At 40.4% G+C, this 20,682-nt stretch overlaps 1 protein-coding gene across 1 annotated transcript; it reads left to right on the top strand.

The window, feature by feature from the left end:
* Nucleotides 1-72: 72 nt before the first annotated feature.
* slc7a1a (solute carrier family 7 member 1a) lies at nucleotides 73-20,270 on the top strand. Its single transcript, XM_053331001.1, has 13 exons — nucleotides 73-243; nucleotides 8,822-9,089; nucleotides 9,173-9,355; nucleotides 9,485-9,643; nucleotides 9,876-10,053; nucleotides 10,266-10,399; nucleotides 12,198-12,420; nucleotides 13,073-13,212; nucleotides 14,895-14,997; nucleotides 15,517-15,722; nucleotides 16,441-16,592; nucleotides 16,701-16,809; nucleotides 17,076-20,270. Exons 2-13 carry the CDS (start codon nucleotides 8,909-8,911, stop codon nucleotides 17,258-17,260), a joined length of 1,953 nt encoding a protein of 650 aa, XP_053186976.1. The 5' UTR covers nucleotides 73-243; nucleotides 8,822-8,908; the 3' UTR covers nucleotides 17,261-20,270.
* The last annotated feature ends 412 nt before the right edge of the window (nucleotides 20,271-20,682 follow it).

A 20,682-nucleotide genomic window follows, 5' to 3' on the forward strand; every position in this document is an offset into this window, starting at 1 on the left:
ATTCAGACCAGTAGCTTTTGCTAAACGGTAGTAGTAAGGAGAGGGCGGGGTTGATTATTTTCCTCGGTGCGCTCTCCTCCATTTGAACTCGCTAAACAAGTTCCTCTTCACCACCTGTAAAGAAAGACACTTAGACGACCGTCGTGTGTGGACAGTTTTGATTTCCATCGTTTCCAATTTAGTCAGACCTCTCAAGGAAATTGTCAGTATCTTGGATTCACCTCTTATGCGCTGCGTTTCAAGGTAAAGAACAACTATGTTAACGTTGTATTTTGCCACATAGCCACATGCATGAAGATGGTTAAAAAAGGAGTAATTACTAACTATACAGTCTGTTCCCCGGGCTTGGCTTTGTGGTTTGCATGTCCCACACAGTCCCTCAGGAGAAACCGCTTTGCGTGCGTAAAGTTGAACGTGTGTACCACACGTTGCAAACCACATGCTGGTTTCCGTCGGACCCCATTTTAACTACTTCACGTTGCTGCTGTTCCTCTGCAGCGTGCATGTGTTTGCTGAGGAAGTGTCTCAACTTAAGTTTTTTCTTCTTCTTCCACAACGGGTACAGATCACTACCTATGTTTGAAACGTATTCAGAACTGCTAACCAGGACTGAGAGGTTTGCATGGACACTCTGTGGGGGGGACAGGGGGGGAAGGGGAATGGGAGGGGGGGATGGTAAGAAAGGAGTGAAAGAAAGTGGCCACAGACAGTGGACACTGGACACTGACATGCGAACAGGCAGCAAAAAGAAGTGGTAGCAAAAGTACTCGTACAATGGAAAAGTGAAAATAGTAGGATGGAAAATGAATTGCTCAAATAAATAGAATCCCTTTGAGCATTAAAGCATTGAAGTCCTGTCTGAAACGTTTCCATACAATGTAAGGATTCTAGGAAATATGTTCGATAAATGAAAAATGATTTAACATAGTATGGAGAGGTCACATGCAATCGTTCATCAGGTAAAAATAAAACCTATCAACAAGAACACAGGTTGTAGGTGTCTGCAGTGATGGATGCTGTGATTGAGACTCAGGTTATCTCAACCTAATGGATTTGCACATGAATTTGACATTTGAAAAAAAAACAGTTTGAATACAGAAATAGTCATCAGGCTTGTTTTGTAAAGTGAAACATTTAAAAGTGTGACCCAAATTGCTCAATTAAACTGGTCTATTTTTATGTACCAAAATGAAACAATATTTTAAGAATGGCCCTGACGGTAGCGAGCCTTTTAGATCTCAATGGCAATAGTTCAGTCTGTATCTCATATATCTCTAGTCAGTCTAACTTTAGCTGCTTTGAAAGTGGGTCACTAGCGGGCAAGTTGCTGACTAGAGGGATGGAATATGTCCTGTATGTAATCTATACACTGAAGGTGGGCAGATAACAGTGAAGAGTGTGAAACCTATGAAAAGAATAGTCATTCTTACACATTCTCCCACTTCTAGTCAGTGAAATAATAGTGATATTAAAATATTCACCAATTTTTCTGGGGACACCCTGGAAGTTAGTCAAGGACACCCGGGTGGCCTGACCCCACTTTGAGAACCACTGAAGGGTGTGTGTGTGTGTGTGTGTGTGTGTGTGTGTGTGTGGAAGCTCTCCAGGTTCACTCAGATTCTGGAGAGGGCTTCATGCATGCAAGAGGCTTCATATTTCCTGCCTGCTGCACCTCCAGGCTAGCTGGTTGATTGACTTTATGCTCAGTAATATTAGCATGAACTTCTGTTTTCTCTAAGCTGTTCGTGGCTTTTGTAAAAAATCATGACGAAAAAAGACTAAACAATTTATGGGTGACTTTGACTATGCAGTGTACAAAATGTGAGTGACAGTAGCTGCAGTAAATAGATTGCAGTGTGTACATAACATGGATCAGGATGTATTATGATGTGCAATAGTAACACACACACAAGCATGTATTTATGCTACGGAAGTGATTACATGCTGAAATAGAAACAGACTCAGATTCTGAGAATGAACTTAAAACCAATGTGCCCTTTGCTTATATGAATTAACTTTAAATGAGTTAATCCTTTTATATTACAATATACAGCACCAGCCAAAAGTCTAGACACACCATCCCATTCTCTTGAATGAGAATGTGTGTTCAACACTTTCCTGCAATGAAAGTAAAAATGATTATGTTGGATGGTCTCCAACCTTTGACCAGTGTAGACAGTTAGTCCACCCAAATTATCTTTACAATTTAAAAAAATACTGAGCACTAATCAGCAAAGAGGCTGTAGTGTTAAACAGAGATACTGTTGGTATTTTCCTATCTTTAATACACTTTAGGTCTGACATTGTTTGCTAAAAATGAAAGGTCTTCCAGTGTCCTGACCTCAAAAAGCTAATCATCTCTGTAGCTAAAAGAAGTGGAGGTGAACGGTTAGTCTTTTGTTACCTAAAATATGTGATTATTTCTCTGGCCTGTGTCCCAGACTCAGGGAAGAGGATGAGAACAGGCAGGGTGGTTGCTCATGGTGCAGTGCATGTTGCCTGTCATTGTCCTTTTTCAGTTGGTGTAAGTTTTGTTAACACATACCGCACAAAGAAGGTACTCTACTAGGTGATAGATGAGTAATGCTTTCTTGTCCTTTGTTGTCCACAATTTAAACAAGTTTCAAACTACTCTTAATGTTGATTGTGGATATATTATTTTATTTTTGTTAAAATCCATATGCATGAAACGTTCAAGGTGACCCAGCAGACCAGGCCTCAAACAGCCACCATTTCAGTCTGTTAAACAGTAAAACATTGCTTTGTTTATATATGCGCCTGCAACCCAAAAGATAAAGCCTTTATAAACTTAGCTACCAGGGTATTTTAGACAACACCAGGAAATCATTGCAAACATAATATGTAACCAGATATTAGTATGCTGTTAATATACTGTTCATAGGATAAATATACTCTTAATACAGTGATGTCTGTCTGCCAGAGTTGGGAGGCATGTGCACAGAATGGTAACAGATGGAAACTGTCAACAGACAGTAGTCATTGCTCCACTGTTGCATGCCGTTCTTTCTCCTCATGGGTATGCATGTGAGCCGTTACTTAGAGCTTAACTAAGCAACTCTGAAGCAGTAAAACGACCCACCAACACAGTGAACAAGATTGTTATGCAGGACAATGCAGTGATAAGAGACAGATGAACAACCAAAGATACAAAGTGAAAAGGAGCAGCTGTTGCTTGCATGTACTCAAATGTATGCATGTGAAAATACAGGTCAGGTCTTAGCTTGCCAGCATGGTATGATCTGCCCTCTGTAGGTCATACCATGATCACTTTATGCAGAGAGTGTGGTCACGTTTTTCATTCTGTGATCCTGATACTCTAAAGCCACATAAGGTTGTTACATATGTCATCAGAAGTAAAAAGAATTCTCTCCCCTCAGCTTTCCATAACTCTGACTGTCCAAGCCAATAATAAACCATACTCAAGAAAAATACATTTCTTGACAGTGGCTTACGGGGTAATTCTCATAAATCTCTATTAAACTTCTAAAATGTGTTCTACTGTTCTTAGTTTATAGAAGAGGCACTTCATTAATTACTATCATATAAGCCCCAATTATTTGGTTGTAGTATTGGAAAAAGGCTCTATTTCGGCCTTCAGCCTTCCCTAAATGTCAAGCAGTGTCATGTTAATGGTCTAATTTCATTGGTTGTAGAGGATCACACCCCTTTCCCCGTTCATCCACTCCTTCCCGCTGACACACTGCCTCTGCTTTCTCTACAGTGGGTTGAGTACCATGCTTTCTAAAGCCTGTGGTACTCTCTACTAAATAATCATTCTGTTACAGTAAATCAAATAAAGCATCCATACATAAATGTGTGCACTGGCATGCACGAGTGACAGCAATCCACAGGCTTATTTGGATGCAGCCACCAGTTACAGCCGCATTTCTGTAGATAAATTGGGTTACTGTGACTATTTGCATGTTTTCAAGTGCAGCTTTGTTATTGCATAAGAGTTAATATGCAACTGAAATAATTGCTGTAAAATTACATTTATCAAGCTTTCCACTGTCAACCAACTACTGCTACATTATGACCGTGTGTGTGTGTGTGTGTGTGTGTGTGTGTGTGTATGTGTGTGTTTGAGCACCCAGTAGCTGCTTGGAATAGCCAAGCCATGTGATTCCTCTAGATTCTATTTCAGAACGGCGTCTGTCAAACACTCTGCACTCTTCACAGCAGCTCGAAGAATAGTTAGCAAAAGCGTTGTTTAATCCCTTTAGCTACCATCGTTGAAACGTTCTGCTCCTATCAACAGGTGAAGCGTATGTGTAGGTGGCTTCAAGTAAGTATCCGATTTATTTGTATTTTTTCTCATTCCTCTGTACAGAAACAGGTTATTGACATTTTGACATTGATTTCCAGCATCGACATTGTATGCAATTTTACCTGTGTGCTTGATTATGCTTTACTGCTTCAAGCACGTAAGGTTGTTTAAGCAGTCATTATTGGTTTGCCTGACTGTATTGACAGAAGACTGTATTGATGCAGCAGTTGCATAACCTGCATACCCAGGTCAGTGAGGGGTCATGTGGTTCATATAGGCTCCTTCACTTTCCACTGTGTTTTACAATGATAAATGTGCCGTTTTAGTAATTAGATATTTATTTATGTGAGCAGAATGATTATGAGCCTGAGCTGAGCAGTCTTGCTGCTGCTAGTTTAGTCCAGTAATTTAATAGTATTTAGTATTTTGTGACAGATGAATGAGACATGAGATTATTTTGCCCTATGTCTGAACTTCCCAACAGTGCAGTTGCGTTCGTTACCTTGCAAGGCTGCTGGATTTGTGAGATCATAACATCACGAGATCACAGAGAATCCATCTATCTGGTCAGGCTTCAATTTCTGTGCATGCGTCCAAACCCCCAGTGGTTCTGACCAATCAGTGTCCTATGAGGATTCTTGTGTGATTTTGTAATCTCGCAAATTCAGCTGCCTTGCAAGGTAAGACGTTGATAGACAGCTGGTTCATCTAATCACCTGCCAAGTACTTTTTTGAAAGTGCCTGCCCTTTTCCAGTTTCCAAGGACGACTTCTCGGATGGTTCTGTTTGACAAACCATCTGGCGAGTCAGGTTAGTTACATTTACTGGAGTGTTACAGCACTTGTTTTTGAAATTTGTATTTTTTTTGTTTTTTTGTTTTTATTAAGTGTAAATGTTAATACACGGGTCTAGATTGTTTCTTACACAATTATGGCCTCTTTCGAGAAATTTTACGTGGGTGTGACATCTCTAGTAAGACTTCCACACATTCATGAATTCCATGTCAGAACAATGTACCATATATTATATTTAACAAAACACTCCAGTGTATCCAGCACTATCACATTTGTTAAGTATAATCTGGTAAAGGACCAATATAATAATGGTGGGCAGTAATGCAGTGTTATATGATGTCTGAACCTACACCTGAGTGATTCCATTCACAGCATTTCTAATGAACACTGCTGACATGCAATACAATTTATGATTAATGACACACTGCAAACAATAGTGACCTCTACAACACTAACTAGATATTGCAAGTGGGAGTGTTTATACGAGATTTAAAATTTAAAAAAAAGTAAGCTTCTATGTGTTTTTGTTAGATCTGTTGTGATCAATCGCATCATAAAACCTGTGCCATCTATTTTAGTAAAATGTATCGTATCTCATCTCTGTATGATCACCCCTACGAGGAAAACAAATGAATTAAATGTGTTTGACGGGTCTCTCGGAAAACGAACAGAGATTTCTCCCTCTGCAAAAGTCATCTTTGTTTGTGTACAGTTGCATTAGACATTTCACAGCTTAAATAACTCCAATATATTTTTTATATATGATCTAATAGCCCAGGTTGGAAAGTCTGGAAAGTGTTCTGGAAAGAAAAAAAAAAGGTCTGCAAGGTTGTCACCTCAAGTTACCCTTGTGGAAGTTTCCATGAGGTGTGACATGACTGTTGCACTGTCCACATGACCTTTCTGGTTTTGTGTCCTCATGTCCGTTGGTTCTGGAGAGGTGCCATTGTCTAGAAATGGGTCACAGTGTTATGCTTACTGCATGTCCCTCACTCAGTGCCCGGCCTCTCTTCCACAGGACGTGACACTGGGCTTCTGCCAGACCAACTGAACTTATGTTGCACCAGAACATTGTTTATAGCCCCGCCCCTTGTTTTTTCCCCTTCCCATTCCTCTATCTAACCTCCATAATTTTTGTTCTGCCAAATATCGAGTATTACTTTACCACATGTGAGTTCAGCTCTGGGGAATGTGCGTGAAATGTTGGACAGACTACTAACTCAGAGATTAGTCCCAACAACCACAGTAGAGAGGGGTCATACAGCTGCATGTGGCCTCCACAGGGAAGACACACTGTCAAACTGTGTCGGCTGCTCATTCCTTCCCATATTCTTTACTTTTTTTCATGAGCACAAACTATTGCAATAAGATATGAGTCTGTCTGAAAGTAACATTCTGCCAAAGATAAATCAGTTCCAGCTCCAAGTCTTCAGTTTAGATACAGATAACTTTATGTATGGCAGCCTGTGAAAACAGGTGTGTAATGTCTTCTGTGGCTCTGGAGGAGCTGTCTAAAGTTTGAGAAAACAAATCACTGATGACATAATCAGAGTTTATTTTTTACTTAAAACTTTTGGATAGAGAGCTAGCATCACAAACTGGAAGTGAAAGGTTTAAAAGAGGGACTACAAATCTTGATATTACGGTCCTTGCTGCTTCAGTTTTGACTTATCTGTTTGTCTATCTGTTCTGTTTTGTGAGCACAGAATTTAATTGCTTAATTGCTGGAGTAAACCTTAGATTTTAACATTAAAGGGAAACTTCAGTATTTTTCAACCTGAATTATTTTACCATCATTTTGGGTCTAAGTGTCCAGCATTGTGCTTCAGCTGGCAGCCACAGAATGGGCTGCAGTGAAAGTACATCCATTAACAGAGTTTGTTTTTATCACTGACAGGATCAGATTGTTATTATATGTTTCTGATAAAGAAAGTTAACACAGGAACTAGCTGCATGTAGCAGCATGATTGCTAACTTTTTAGTTTCCTTACAGTCCAACCTCGGTGAAACAAACCGGCATGCATGTGTGAATATGTAGGTGACTTACACACTCTACTACAGCATGATTATGTTAATAAACACTATAAGTCCATTTGTAGCATTTACACAGTAGTCATTGCTCTCATCTTTGGACGATTTAGATGAGCTTTTCTGAGTCTTGTAGCAACAGGTTTCTCTGAATGATCCGTTACTGTACGTTGTCTTTCCTGATGGTCCTGTTTCATTCTGCTTCCACTTCCCTTTCCGTTTTTCCTTTTATCTGTTTCATGTCCTCTGTACTTCGTCTCAGATACGCTTGGCCAGTTAAAATGAAATGTCCCACGTCCCACAATCATCTTCATAATAGTTCACAGGATAATCTGCCATTGCACTTTTATTTTACTCCTTACAGGCTGATTGCGGTGAAAGTCTCCTAGCCTCAATTATGTAAACAAACTGCACAGATTAATATCTGCATGTTTCAATTAGCTAGCAAGTTACCTTGGATATAGATTCTTACGACCTGAGCCCCTCGGTGCAAAATAGGATCCATGTTGAAAAATACCAGTTTCCCTTTAAGATTTTATATTTTCAAGATTTTTAAATTAAAGGGGGTATAACATGCTTTTTGTGATTTTCTGTCGTAATGTACTATTATATCCAATGTTTATGTTAAACATGGTCAAAGGTTCAAAACTTGAGATGTTGTAAAAATGTTCCCTGAAATTCAAAAGCCAGGGCTTCAGCCTGCTCTGACCACATCATTTGCAAAGTTACCTCTACTTACTCACTGAACTGATGTCACAATGTTCACACATGCCCACAAACTCTTGGACTAACTAATTGGAGTAAAAAATGAGAAACAAAAGTGAAATCCTACTACTGCTGTTTGTTTACATAGCCGGCTGTGTCTCGGCAGACTTCCAGAACCAATATGAACAGAGGTTTCAGACAGAGGCTGTACTGAGGGGCTGCATAAAGGACCCTAGAATTTAAGTAGAACCCCAGAATATAAATATAGACTTGAAATGTGCTTGAAGAGAATATAAATAAAGAGAAATCTCATAGTGCCTTTTAAAATAAGAGTAAGTGCTTGTCATTGTCTAGATTATATTTCCATCGACATTGGCCTATTTGTTTTTTGCTTTCCATGAAGTCTTTTTACTTGGAGCACTGAACCGTATGGTGGACTGTCCTTGTTTGTACTACCCTCAGCGGAGGTGTTATTACTTCTGGTATGTGTAGGAGGAACACAATGCGATGAGCCTCCATTGCATGTTTTAAGAAAGTGTTTCTGTGTCATGAGTTATGATTCTTTTTGTGTTGAACAGTTAAAGACCATCTCCTCCTCTCCTGTGAGTTGCATTGTGTTATGTAACATATGTCAGAATTGTATCCAGCAATAAGATGGATTATCCCTATAGGCCCCTGGTTTTTTTGGCTAGCAGTCACACTGTGGATTTAGGTTGTGTTATGTAATACCCCAGGAAACTGTGTTCTACTTAAAATACATTTGTCAAGCACAAGTGAACCCCTCCCAGCTCAGTGTATAACTCTTAATCACTGCAATGTGATTGCATATATGGCTTTTATACTCTTCACACAGGCTTCTTTTTGGTTTATTTTGAACTATAATCTTGAATAAAATTAAACTCCTGTGGTGCCATGTTTATTTAAGAGCCCCTAAATTATTATTTCATCATTATTAATCATTTCAATGATCAATCAACATTATTTCTGTCCCTTTCCTCCCTCTAAGGTGTATGTGATCCCCTGTTACCTCTGAGCCCTGGTCAACCTTTTCCGCCTCGCCTCCCCTACCCTCTCTGAGGCCAGACTGTGATCCATGGCGCTGCTTCTGCATTTCTGGAAGCAGTTGTTGAGGGTGAAAGTGGTGGACTGTAACTCAGACGAATCACGACTGTCCCGATGCCTCAACACTTTTGACCTGGTGGCCCTGGGCGTGGGCAGCACGCTGGGGGCTGGCGTCTATGTGCTAGCTGGCGCTGTTGCACGTGAGAATTCAGGTACATTTGTATTATTGTAGACTATTAAAATGTATTGTGTTCTCTCTTAAAACCTCTATAATCATGTGATCTGTTCCCCCCAGGTCCTGCTATTGTGCTGTCTTTCCTGATAGCAGCATCAGCCTCAGTGTTGGCTGGCTTGTGCTATGCTGAATTTGGAGCCCGTGTTCCCAAGACAGGCTCAGCTTATCTGTACTCCTATGTGACTGTAGGGGAACTCTGGGCCTTCATCACTGGATGGAACCTCATCCTCTCCTATATCATAGGTAAACATAGCAACAGAACCCTTTCCTATCTGCTCTTTCCTTTTTGTTGAAGTGTAGCGAGCAGTTTGTGTTCACATGTAGTTGAAAAACAAAATAGGAAAAAGTCACTAAGTCCTCTTTCCATTTCAGGTACCTCCAGTGTGGCCCGCGCATGGAGCGCAACATTCGACGAGTTGGTCGGGAAGCGCATAGAACAATTTTGTAAAGAGTACATGCCTATGAATGCACCAGGTATACTAGCAGCATATCCAGACATGTTCGCTGTAGTCATCATAATCACCCTTACAGGTAAAGAAACTTCTCTCTCTGTTTCTCTTGTTTTATTTTTTTTTTTTAATTGTTCTTGTACCCTGTGTCTCACTCTTGAACCTTTAAGACTTGTAATAGTTGATATTGCAGATTGACAAATTTCAGCATAAACTGGTGTAATTTATTCAACATCTTCCACATCTCTTTCTCCAACAAAAGTTAATTTCTTTCTTCTCTCTTTTTGTCTTTCTCTGTCTTTTCCATGGCTAAGGTCTATTGGCATTTGGTGTCAAAGAGTCAGCAATGGTGAACAAGGTTTTCACATGCATCAACGTCCTAGTCTTGTTGTTCATGGTGGTTTCCGGCCTGGTAAAAGGAACTTTGAAGAACTGGCACATAGACCCCGAAGAGATCCTACATGAGAACAATATCAGTAACTCCAGCCTCAAGTAAGACTGGCTCATAGACAAGCTTTTTGACATGCCTACGTTGTTTCATGATGCAACTCTGTTATACTTGATGCTGTACTTCTGATAGAAGTACAGCATCATTTCTACTTCTAGCTCAGAAACAATGTCTCAGTTATTCTGGATAAACCAGAACCAGAATCAATCCAATGTAGTTTTGACACTTTTAATTGTTCGTTTCTTCCTCTTTCCAGTCTTACAGACATATTACCATCCAAAGAACGTTTAGGAGTGGGTGGCTTCATGCCATTCGGTTTCACAGGCGTCCTTTCGGGAGCTGCTACCTGCTTTTATGCTTTTGTAGGATTTGACTGCATCGCCACCACAGGTCAGAGCCGCAGGGTACCAGAAAACATTTCCTCTGTTTTCTAGATCTGTTGTCCTTTTTGTTATTCTTTTCATATGCCTTCTACTGCATGCTGTACATGCTTCAGTTTTGGTCCGGGGAGGGGGGATGGGGGGTCCTGTAACAGGATCTGGAGTTGGGATCATTTCTATCCTAAGCTTGTCTAAACATTCAGGAGTATTACATAAGAGGGTTAGGGTAGAGAAAAAAGATGCTGTTTAGTGCATTTGGCCCAATTCTGCTTTTGGCAAAACACCAAGCTATGTGACGCAAGTTAGGAGGGAAAATGGTGATGTGAGGTTTGTGTGTGGGGGGGTGTTCCTCATGTTTTTCTACACTGTGCACTGTTCATGCATTTCGTTTCTATTCTGTTCACTCTATTGAAGGACCTTGGCTTGTAATAAAGGGAGAATTTACAAATTTCTTCCAGCTTGCCTGCTATGTGGCCCCCAAGCTGTTACCACCCCTCTGTTTCTTGAATGCTGATTGGCTAGCATGAAGTTAACCCTGAATGATTGCTTGAGTATGGCTTGCAGGGGCATGTCTGTCACACGTGTGTGTGTGTGTGTGTGTGGCTACCTAGAGTTAAACTGGCATAAAGCCATTACCTCCCCCACCCTCAACACACACACACACACACACACTTACACAGACATAGGAACACATCTTTCACCACTGTCCACTGTTACGCTTATGACCCCTGACCTTCCAATGATCTGGGTCAATCTGTGTGTGTCACCTGTCATGGAAAGTATAGCAGGAGATGATCCAGATACAGACTTACTCACATACTCCATCATTGCGACATGATTTCATTGCAGAACAAGACCTGAGTGTTCACCTGTGGAGCACTGTTGCGTAATGGCCTGCAGCAGAATAATAGGGTGTTTCAGTCTTGCGGGGTGCACAGAGAAAATAACTTCCTTGTTCTATTTGTCTCTGTCAGTTTGCCACGTTAACTGGAATTCTGCCAATACTGCTATAAAATATTAAATGATGCATATAAAGCCCTGTATTAAAATGGGTATAGTTTGTTTCCACCAACAGTTGTGTGGTAGCTAATGTAGGGATATCAGGCCATTGCAATGACAGTTGCACAAATGATCATTTGAGAAAGTAAAAATTTGAAACAGCCTGTCCCGTTTAAACAAGTGACAACTAAGTGGACAGTTTAGTTATTTTTATTAATGTTACTTTCAGTGCAAATAAATAAATGTTATTCTGCAACAATTTATTATGGTGGCCTAGTTTATCATGACATCTTCTCAGTCAAAAGTGGTAAACTCTGAAATCTTGACGTTCTGCACTTGTTGTCGAATGTCTTGGGAGCCGAACGCGTCCAGCCGAATAAAAGTACCCTTTACTTACTTTACTACATCTAGCAGTGAGATTGAAGATTGCAACCAACTGAATAAACCCTTTACTCCGCCTCCAAGCATGTTGGAGAAGCTATGTTGGCTGCAAAATTCTCTCTAGAGCAAGTGTTTGGTTTGTCCATTCCAGTCTACTGTAGGAACATGGCAGTGCAACAAAATACATACAATGAAACAAATAAAAGTAAGAATTGGTTCTGGTGTTGTATGTATTGTTATTTGACCATCTTTCACCAAACCTGTCTGCTTTCATTCTAAGATAATGTCCTTTCTGCTTGATACCACTCAATTCTGCACACTGTACCTTTGATAGGACAATTGGTAGCAGTAAAATGTTTTGTATCCTTTTTGTCTGACAAAAATAACACCCAGTTAACAGTGTTGTTTTTTCACTGTCTGTGCCTTAGGTGAAGAGGTGAAGAACCCCCAGAGAGCCATCCCTATTGGCATCGTGTCCTCACTGCTCATCTGCTTCGTAGCATACTTCGGTGTTTCTGCTGCTCTCACCCTAATGATGCCATACTACCTGCTGGACAACAACAGCCCTCTGCCTGTAGCTTTTAAATATGTGGGCTGGGGAGGAGCCAAATATGCTGTGGCTGTAGGCTCTCTTTGCGCTCTGTCCACTAGGTAAGTATTTACACATGCCTGCATTGTCCTGATTTAAGTTAAAAATACATGCTCATGTACTCTTTCAAACATGCAGACACACACACACACACACACACACACACACATATACATACATACATATTATCGTGTCTATATGTCTTACTATGTGAGAGTATATTTAACTTTCATGGGCATATGATCCTTAACTAAATAAGAGCATTGCTAAGAATGTTGTGCCATCAGACTATGTATGTGGTCAAGTAACACTTGCTCATGTCACCAAAGGCCACCACAAGCTGCATATTTACCAATCATCAATTTTGAATTGTGGTATTGTTGTAAATACAGTACTAATTATATACACAAATTATATCATTTAAAAATGTGTCAATAGTTTGAAGTGACCATCATCTCTGGTGTTCATATGATCAGCACAGCAGAAAAAAAATATTGGTTGAAGTATGCTTTGATATTAAACACATTCCTTCATGTTACTATCATTCTTACCTTATGCACAATGTGTATTATGTTGTGTAAATAACCATATGTATACTGTATGATGTTCCTATATTCCTATATTTGAGCTGGTGTCTCTGTTCATGTATGTTTCACGGCATTCTTGTGGGTATAAGTGTGGCTACTATATATCCTGGTCTTCCCCCCCTGGTAGCCTACTGGGTGCTATGTTCCCTATGCCCCGTGTGATCTGGGCTATGGCTGACGATGGGCTGCTTTTCAAGTTCATGGCCGAGATCAGCCCCCGCACCAAAACCCCGCTAACTGCAACCCTCACCTCTGGCATAGGGGCAGGTGAGACACTAACATGCATGTTTTAAAACAGCATCCGTGCTCACTGAAGCTTCTTTTCATGCTGCTGGGCTGAGCTGTGCCAGGTTGTAAATGATCTGCCACTTGCAGAAACCTGCCAGAATTCAGCACTCAAGCACGAAAAGGGCATCACTAACTGTCTCTAACCCTGTCTTTCATGGCCAGGTGTCTCTTTTTTTATTCAGTCGAAGCAGTCAAGGTTATAGTATGTCTTCTTTGTTGTTCTTCTAACATGGGTCAGCGAATGAACTTTAAGACACTTAAGGGATGTTTGCATCTGGGGAAAAGGAGGAATAATACCATAATAAAATGCATGGTGTAGTGCCAATAGATGGTCTGCTGTCTTGGAATGAAGAGTAACTGCTTGTGAAACAACATTTGTTATTCAAGAGGAAAAAAATGGTGCATGCTGGTATCAGAACATCTTTGGTCCAACATCACGCCCCTCCAGCTCTTGAGTTTAGCCAGTCTGGTATCATGTATGTCACACATTCGTCAGCCCCAAATCTGCAGCTCTTATGTTGCCAACCATATTCATCTTCTTTTGCTAATTCTCCCCCTCTTTCCCCTACTGACCTCTTTCAATTCTTCCTTTCCCCCTGTGCGTCTACTCTACACCTGTCCCCCTAATCTGATGTTTTCCTCCTCACGCCAATCCCAGTCTGTTGGGTTCCATGTTCCCTCTACCTCGTATCATCTTTGCCATGGCTCGGGATGGCCTGCTCTTCTCCTTCCTGGCCCGTGTCAGCGAGAGGAAAGCCCCTATTACGTCAACTATGACTGCCGGGGTTATGTCTGGTAAGATTAATAGGGAATGTCAAATAAGGGGGCATGACAGAGAGTGAGGAAGAAGTAGTAGATATGACGCGAAGTGAATTCAAGAGCAAACAATAGAAAAAATACAACTTGCATGTTGAGGTTTGACCTCTGTCAGTACAGGAAGCTATTTTTTTTGTATTTATTTTCTATTTATTCTGCGGTTAACTCTGTTTATTTTCATCTGAAAGGAGCTGTGTGGTAGCTAATGTAGCTGCCAATCTTTCTTATGTGCTTGTTGTGCCATTTGCGATATATAGTACCAATCAAAAGTTTGGAGACACTGCCTCATTCAAGAGAGTGGGGGGGGGGGGGGCTGTTGAAACTTTTGACTAGTACTGTACATATGTTTAGAATTGTGTCCTACCCACAACAAACATGTTTGTGACCTTTACAAAGAGTCTACAGCCATGCTAGCAGGTTTGTGAGGCGATGCTTTAGCACACTGATGTTTAGCAGATATGTTAACCTCTTAAGCTCATGTTCCCTCATGAGCATTATGTTCCCTCAGCACCAGAGCTGGCCCTTCCAGAGCATAATACACTGTAGGGTTCTCCTGAAGGGCAGGAGTTAGGGTTAGGGTTACAGGGTTAGGGTTAACCAGACGGACCAACAAACAAGGAAAATATGATCTCATTAGTGGAGGGCCTGATCTGAGAGGTCATAGGGATGAGAGAACTTAGACATGCTCCCAGTTTAGTGATTTAGTGAGGTAGCATGGCTAATGAACATTTCACACAAGACCTTTACCACACATCACAGCCCTTTAATAATTTGTATCACAAGTTTTCTTAGGATTAAACATGTATTCTGTCTCTCTCTGTTTTCTCTTTTTTTGCCCTTTGAAGCTATCATGGCATTTCTGTTCGACCTTAAGGACCTGGTGGACCTCATGTCAATAGGGACTCTGCTGGCCTACACATTAGTGGCTGCTTGTGTCCTGGTGCTCAGGTTAGTTGAGGACAAACAGCATATGTGGAGTTTAAATGGGGACATATTTTTTTCTTTGAGTTATGAATGTGTGGAATTTACAGTGGCAAGCAGCTTGAGAAGCAAGTAATTTGAAGTTGGTACGGCTTGAGGCTGAAATGCTTGTCAATGTGACGTTTAACCAGACTACATTTTACTGTAGTTACTCCAGTGACCAATCTTTATTGGTTGAAGATGATAATATTGCAAAGCCTACTTAGCAGTACTATTACTACTACTACATTCATATTGAATGTAATCTCATACACAGTTTACAGTTTTACTACCAGAAAAAATTATGACTGACTTACACTGCTGTTGCTGAAAATTTGGCTGTAGCTGATATTAGCAACCGACATTACTCATAAGAAGGTTCATTGTACACTACTGTTGTAATATTATTTCTGCATTACCATTAGGACTAATTTCAAGTAGTGTGAGTTCAGAGTAACATTGCAATGGTAAAACAGCTCTATGGGTGTGCGCGTTTGATTGTGTCAGGTATCAGCCCGCGCAGCCAAGTGTAGGATACGAGATGGCCAATACCCAGGATGAGGTGGAAATGAGCGATGGCATCAGTGCCCCAAGTATGGACATCCTACCCGGTATGGAGGAGAGGTTCAGCTTCAACACCCTGATGTTCCCGGACAACCCTGAGCCGTCTGTACTGTCAGGCTTCACTGTCAACATCTGTGTCTCTCTCATGGGTATGTGAAGATACAAGACCTATGATCATTTATTCTTTATTTGTCTTGAATCCAGATATACAGTAGATTGATAATGGATGATATTGCAATTTAAAGTACATTGTTGGCGCTTTTCCACTACACAGTTCAAGCACGACTCGACTCGGTTCGACTCGACTCAGTTTTTTTTTTGCGTCTCCACTAGGGATAGTACCTGGTACCTGCTACTTTTTTAGTACCTGCTCTGGTGAGGTTCCGAGTGAGCCGAGCCGATACTAAATGTGACGTCAACAGACTGCTGGCCACTGATTGGTCAGAGAGTCTTCACTGGAAGGGTCATGAGCCGTCCTACATAAGAATCAAACCCGCCATTTTTAAATACCGGTAACAGTGTTACAGCCATACGGCTCAAATCTTGCTTTGTGTGTGACAGAAAGCCACATACAGCAGCAAGTACACCATCACCTCCATGTCCTCCATTGTTTATGTGTTTGTGTCACGTATAAAACAAAGTCACGGCAGTATCGCTGAGCCGTGCTATGACGACCCCGCCCACGTTGAGTAAGTAGCTTTTTGTAATGGAAAAGGTCGTTCCTGGAACCGAGCCGAGCTGAGCCGAGTAGTGCTGGAACTATGTAGTGGAAAAGCACCATTACTGAGTCTAGAGTTACACTTGAAATAATCTAAAATCTGGGTCCTTTTGCAAATTTGACTGATCCTGTTGTGTGTGTTTTTCCAGGACTGTTGATCCTAGCCTTCAGTATACTGGCAGTGCAGGGGGGCATGGCTATGTGGAATATCGTAGCCCTTAGTGTCATCTTCATGGCATGTCTTCTCCTCACCTTTATCGTCTGGAGACAGCCTCAGAGCAAGACAAAACTCTCCTTCAAGGTTTGAGCCGCAGAGTGGTTCTTAATAGTTTATGTTTTTCAACACTACCTCTGATCTTTACACTTAATAATTGCTATTCCTCTTCTGCTACGGTATTTGACTCTTTAGGTTCCACTGCTACCCTTCATTCCAGTGATCAGCATGTTCGTCAATGTCTACCTGATGATGCAGTTGGACAGAGGCACTTGGATACGATTTTCAATCTGGATGGCCATAGGTAGATAGACTCTATCTCTAGCCATCATTTCTTGTTTTTCCAGGGTTTAGACTGCCTTAATTGTTGCAAGAAATGATATTGATCCACCAAAGGGACCACCAAATGATCAGTTTGTTTTCCTTAGTAGGTTGAACTCTGCCAGTTCAACACAGTGACCATTCAGTCCACTTTATTATGTCATCGTTTTGTTTGTATATGTTTCAACAGCCAATCTAAAACTGTAATCTGATTTTAGAGATAATAGTTTTTCTTCTTCTGTTTTTTAGGTTTCCTGATCTACTTCTGCTACGGTATTCATCACAGCGCCGAGGCCACTGCGGCCCACTCGGTTCCAGACACAGAGATGAATGGCTTCAAGCGTGACCACGATTCAGAGGCCATGTCGCCAGAAAAGGAGGCTTTCCTTCACAACAGCATTGAGGTCAGGGAAGATGAAGACGGAGATTTGTAGGAAGTATCAGAACATACTGTACATTGCAGTCTGTTTGTGAGTATTTTTGACAGGACAAGTCCCAGTCCCCTCACTGACAGTACTCCTCTTTTTGGAAGTTCAAAGTAATGATAAATAACTTTGACTTCAAATTCACAAACCTGTGACTTTCCCCTTCAGCTGCTGGGTAGAAGACACATAACTGGTGGTCATTCACATGCAAAAACAGGACTTCTGAAGACGTCTGTTGTATCATTTCAGTATTTTGTTTGTTGTTCCTTTTGCTTGGCCTCAGGTTTAAACTGCCATTATCATTTGGCTGTCTCAGGGGGGAGGGGACATGTTGGAGACTTTAAACATGTCAACGTTTCCTACAGGTTCAGGGATACTGGAAAACTATAATATTTGCTTCTCGTCATGTTGGGTCGTCTGGAGAGTGTTTGGGTTACAGTGCTGGAAGTAGAACTATGTGCACATGTGCAATCAGCTTTTGTCCCGATGCCAGAGACAGTAATCTCTTTTCTTTTCTTTCATTATGTTAAAATATAAACACTATATAGCCACACTTTCCTGAACATTAGATCACAGTCAGTATTAAGTACAGATTGGTACAAATAGCTACATTCTCATATTGCAAATGTGTGGATACCTGCCAACTCTTATGTGACTGAAATGCTGTAGTAGAGTAATAGCAATACACTGCTTGTCCATTATATAATTACTCTTGTTCTTTAGCAGAGCAAGGTGATCAGGCCACTGGTTGCACCTATAAGTGGACCAGCAGGGAGCTGTAGCCTACAGTATCCACGCGTCCAACTGCATGTCTAAGTGTTAGACAGAAACAGCTGTTACAATCTAGGTTAAAAATTCCAGACATATAAGATTCAAAAGAGGAGATCTTGAGCAGTTTGTTACCAGATGTCTGCATCTTCTTCTCAATATAAAAGACAGATGTTACTGATACATGTAAAACATCAGGTGAAGACACTGACGGTGTAAGTCAGTTAATGTCATGTAACATTAGATGATAGTAGATTTTCACAGTGCTGGCTGCTGTGTCTTTTTGCATCTGTACCTTTATAACATTTAGTTTATTTTAAAATAATACAGGCCAACTTTTTTTTTCCTTTTGAATGTTTAGTGTGAGTTTGTATTTGTTCCCTGTTTATTTTACGCCTTTCTTATGTGTCTTCTTAAAATGTGGTCATTTCTATTTGTTTTTCAAATCTGATTCAGACTAATTTTTATAATGAGGAGAGAGCCTACAAAGAATTTGATCAGGTACACACTTTTTTTTCTATTTTTAGTTTGTGTTCATTAAAATATATAATACTTTTAAAATGGGTTTCTCTTTTCATAAGATTAAAAATAAGTATTAATTGGTTAACATTTAGGTGTTCCCATTAGCTGTAACCCTTTAGTGCATTAACTGTGGTTTTGGGAGTCTCTTACAACAAAGTAGCTGTCTATAAGTAGGGACATGTATAATTAAGATTGTGTATATAAGATATTGTTTATATTTCTTGCAGTAAATTATTTGTAAATTGGAAAAAAGGCTTTTTTGTTATTTTTACTGCCTAATGACTTTAGTGCATAACCAGTAGCATCTGTCTGTGGGTACTTTGGTTATGGCAGATATTACGTTGCCCTGCAAAGTGTCCAGCATTGTGTTCTTTTTGTGTTTACATGATGATGAGTGCAACTGAAACTTTGTATCCTCAGGGTTGGCATAGTCAATGCCTTCACCTTCTTTTGTCTTGACTTTTACCGTTACAAAACTAGAAATACGGGACATTGGCATGACGACAGCAGAGACAAGTTCATTAGGGTCATTGTCAGTTTCTTTTTTTGTAGCTGTTCACAGGGAAAGTGTAATAATCTGACATCTATATTCATTTGATTAATCATACATAACTGACTTTTCCAGCAGTTTTCTGTAATTTGTGAAATTTACAGTTCAAAAGACAGCTCAGCAATATTTAACTTTTTTGGTACTTGCAGAGATAAACTTGCAGTTTCACAGACAACCAAAGTATTTACTGTACATTCAGTTTTCAGTTTGATTAACATGAAGGGATTCATGTGAAGATTTACTGCTATCTTTTGCCACATGTCATGCCAAATCTCAGTGTTTACGTCTGCAGTAAATATGATATACTCATGTATAAATACTCTATTCTGTGATCATATAACTTCTGAGAAAGAGCTTCTTTCTCCTGTTATGCTGCTTTAAGATCTTACTGACCTTAGCCTTCCCCTTTACATATCATGTGTGTCACATTTATAAGGCTTTTGATGTTTCAAATCCAGAACCAGTCAGTGTTGACGACTGGTTAGTTTATGTTTATCATTTTGCTGTGATTAGATAATATCCTCTTGCTACTTAATGTTTTTTATTGATGCTTTTTGGTTGCCTTTTCAAAAATTATTTGTTGGTGCGTGAAATTATGTGTACATTTTTTTGGAGAAAAAAAAACTGTCTGTTGTAGTCACATTAGTGGGTCACTATTTGTCAATGGCTTCTCATTTTGTTATACAGCAATGTGGTTCCTTCCCTCCATCCTCACGTGATGTTGCCTTTCATAAGAGGGGGAATCTTGTTGAGATGCTGCATTTACACACAAGAATGCAGCTTTTTCAAAATGAACTTCACAACTGTCAACATGGTGTGTTAGCCAAATGTTTATTCTGGAGATCATGGACATTGTGAATATACTTGGACATCCAAAAACTCATGGTCCACTTCTGCATTTTACACCAGTCTTTTTCAGCAGACAGAGTTGGTTCTGTTGTCAATGTATCAATACAAGCACGGACCGGGAAGGGATCAAAGTTACTGACCAGGCACCAGAAGATGGGATGAAAGAGGGCATTCAGTTCCATACTTATTGTAAATCAGGTGATGTTAAACTCCATCTGCTGAGGAAGCTGTCGAGAAGTGGTGAAAGCTCTGGATAAAGCTAGAAAGTGAACCTTGCATTCTGGTTTTAGGTATATTTTCAGTTATAAATGTAACAGACCTATAAATGTAAGAGACAGTCATACAGTTTCCAGCTCACAGATGAAACACTAAAAAAATGTTTCATGCATCACTTCTGTAAATAAAAACTAGATTTCCAAAAAGACAATCTCCTTCTTTGCAAAAGTGTATGGTGTAATCTTTTGTAGCATGAATAGACTGTTCATCATAGTTCTCTTATGATCCAGCAGAGGGCGCAATCGTGTTTAGAGAGAGAGTGAGAAAGGCCCTGGAGCTTGAGCATGGTTCTCTGCCAGGTGTCGGCTGCAGCATCAGCACCGCTTCTCCTCCTCCTCCTCCTCCTCCTCCTCCTCCTGTCCGCAGCATCTCTCTCTCTCTCTCTCTCTCTCTCTCTCTCTCTCTCTCTCTCTCTCTCTCTCTCTCTCTCTCTCTCTCTCTCTCTCTCTCTCTCTCTCTGCACTGT

The sequence above is a fragment of the Scomber japonicus genome, chromosome 13, assembly GCF_027409825.1.
Source record: "Scomber japonicus isolate fScoJap1 chromosome 13, fScoJap1.pri, whole genome shotgun sequence".
Lineage (NCBI taxonomy): Eukaryota > Metazoa > Chordata > Actinopteri > Scombriformes > Scombridae > Scomber > Scomber japonicus.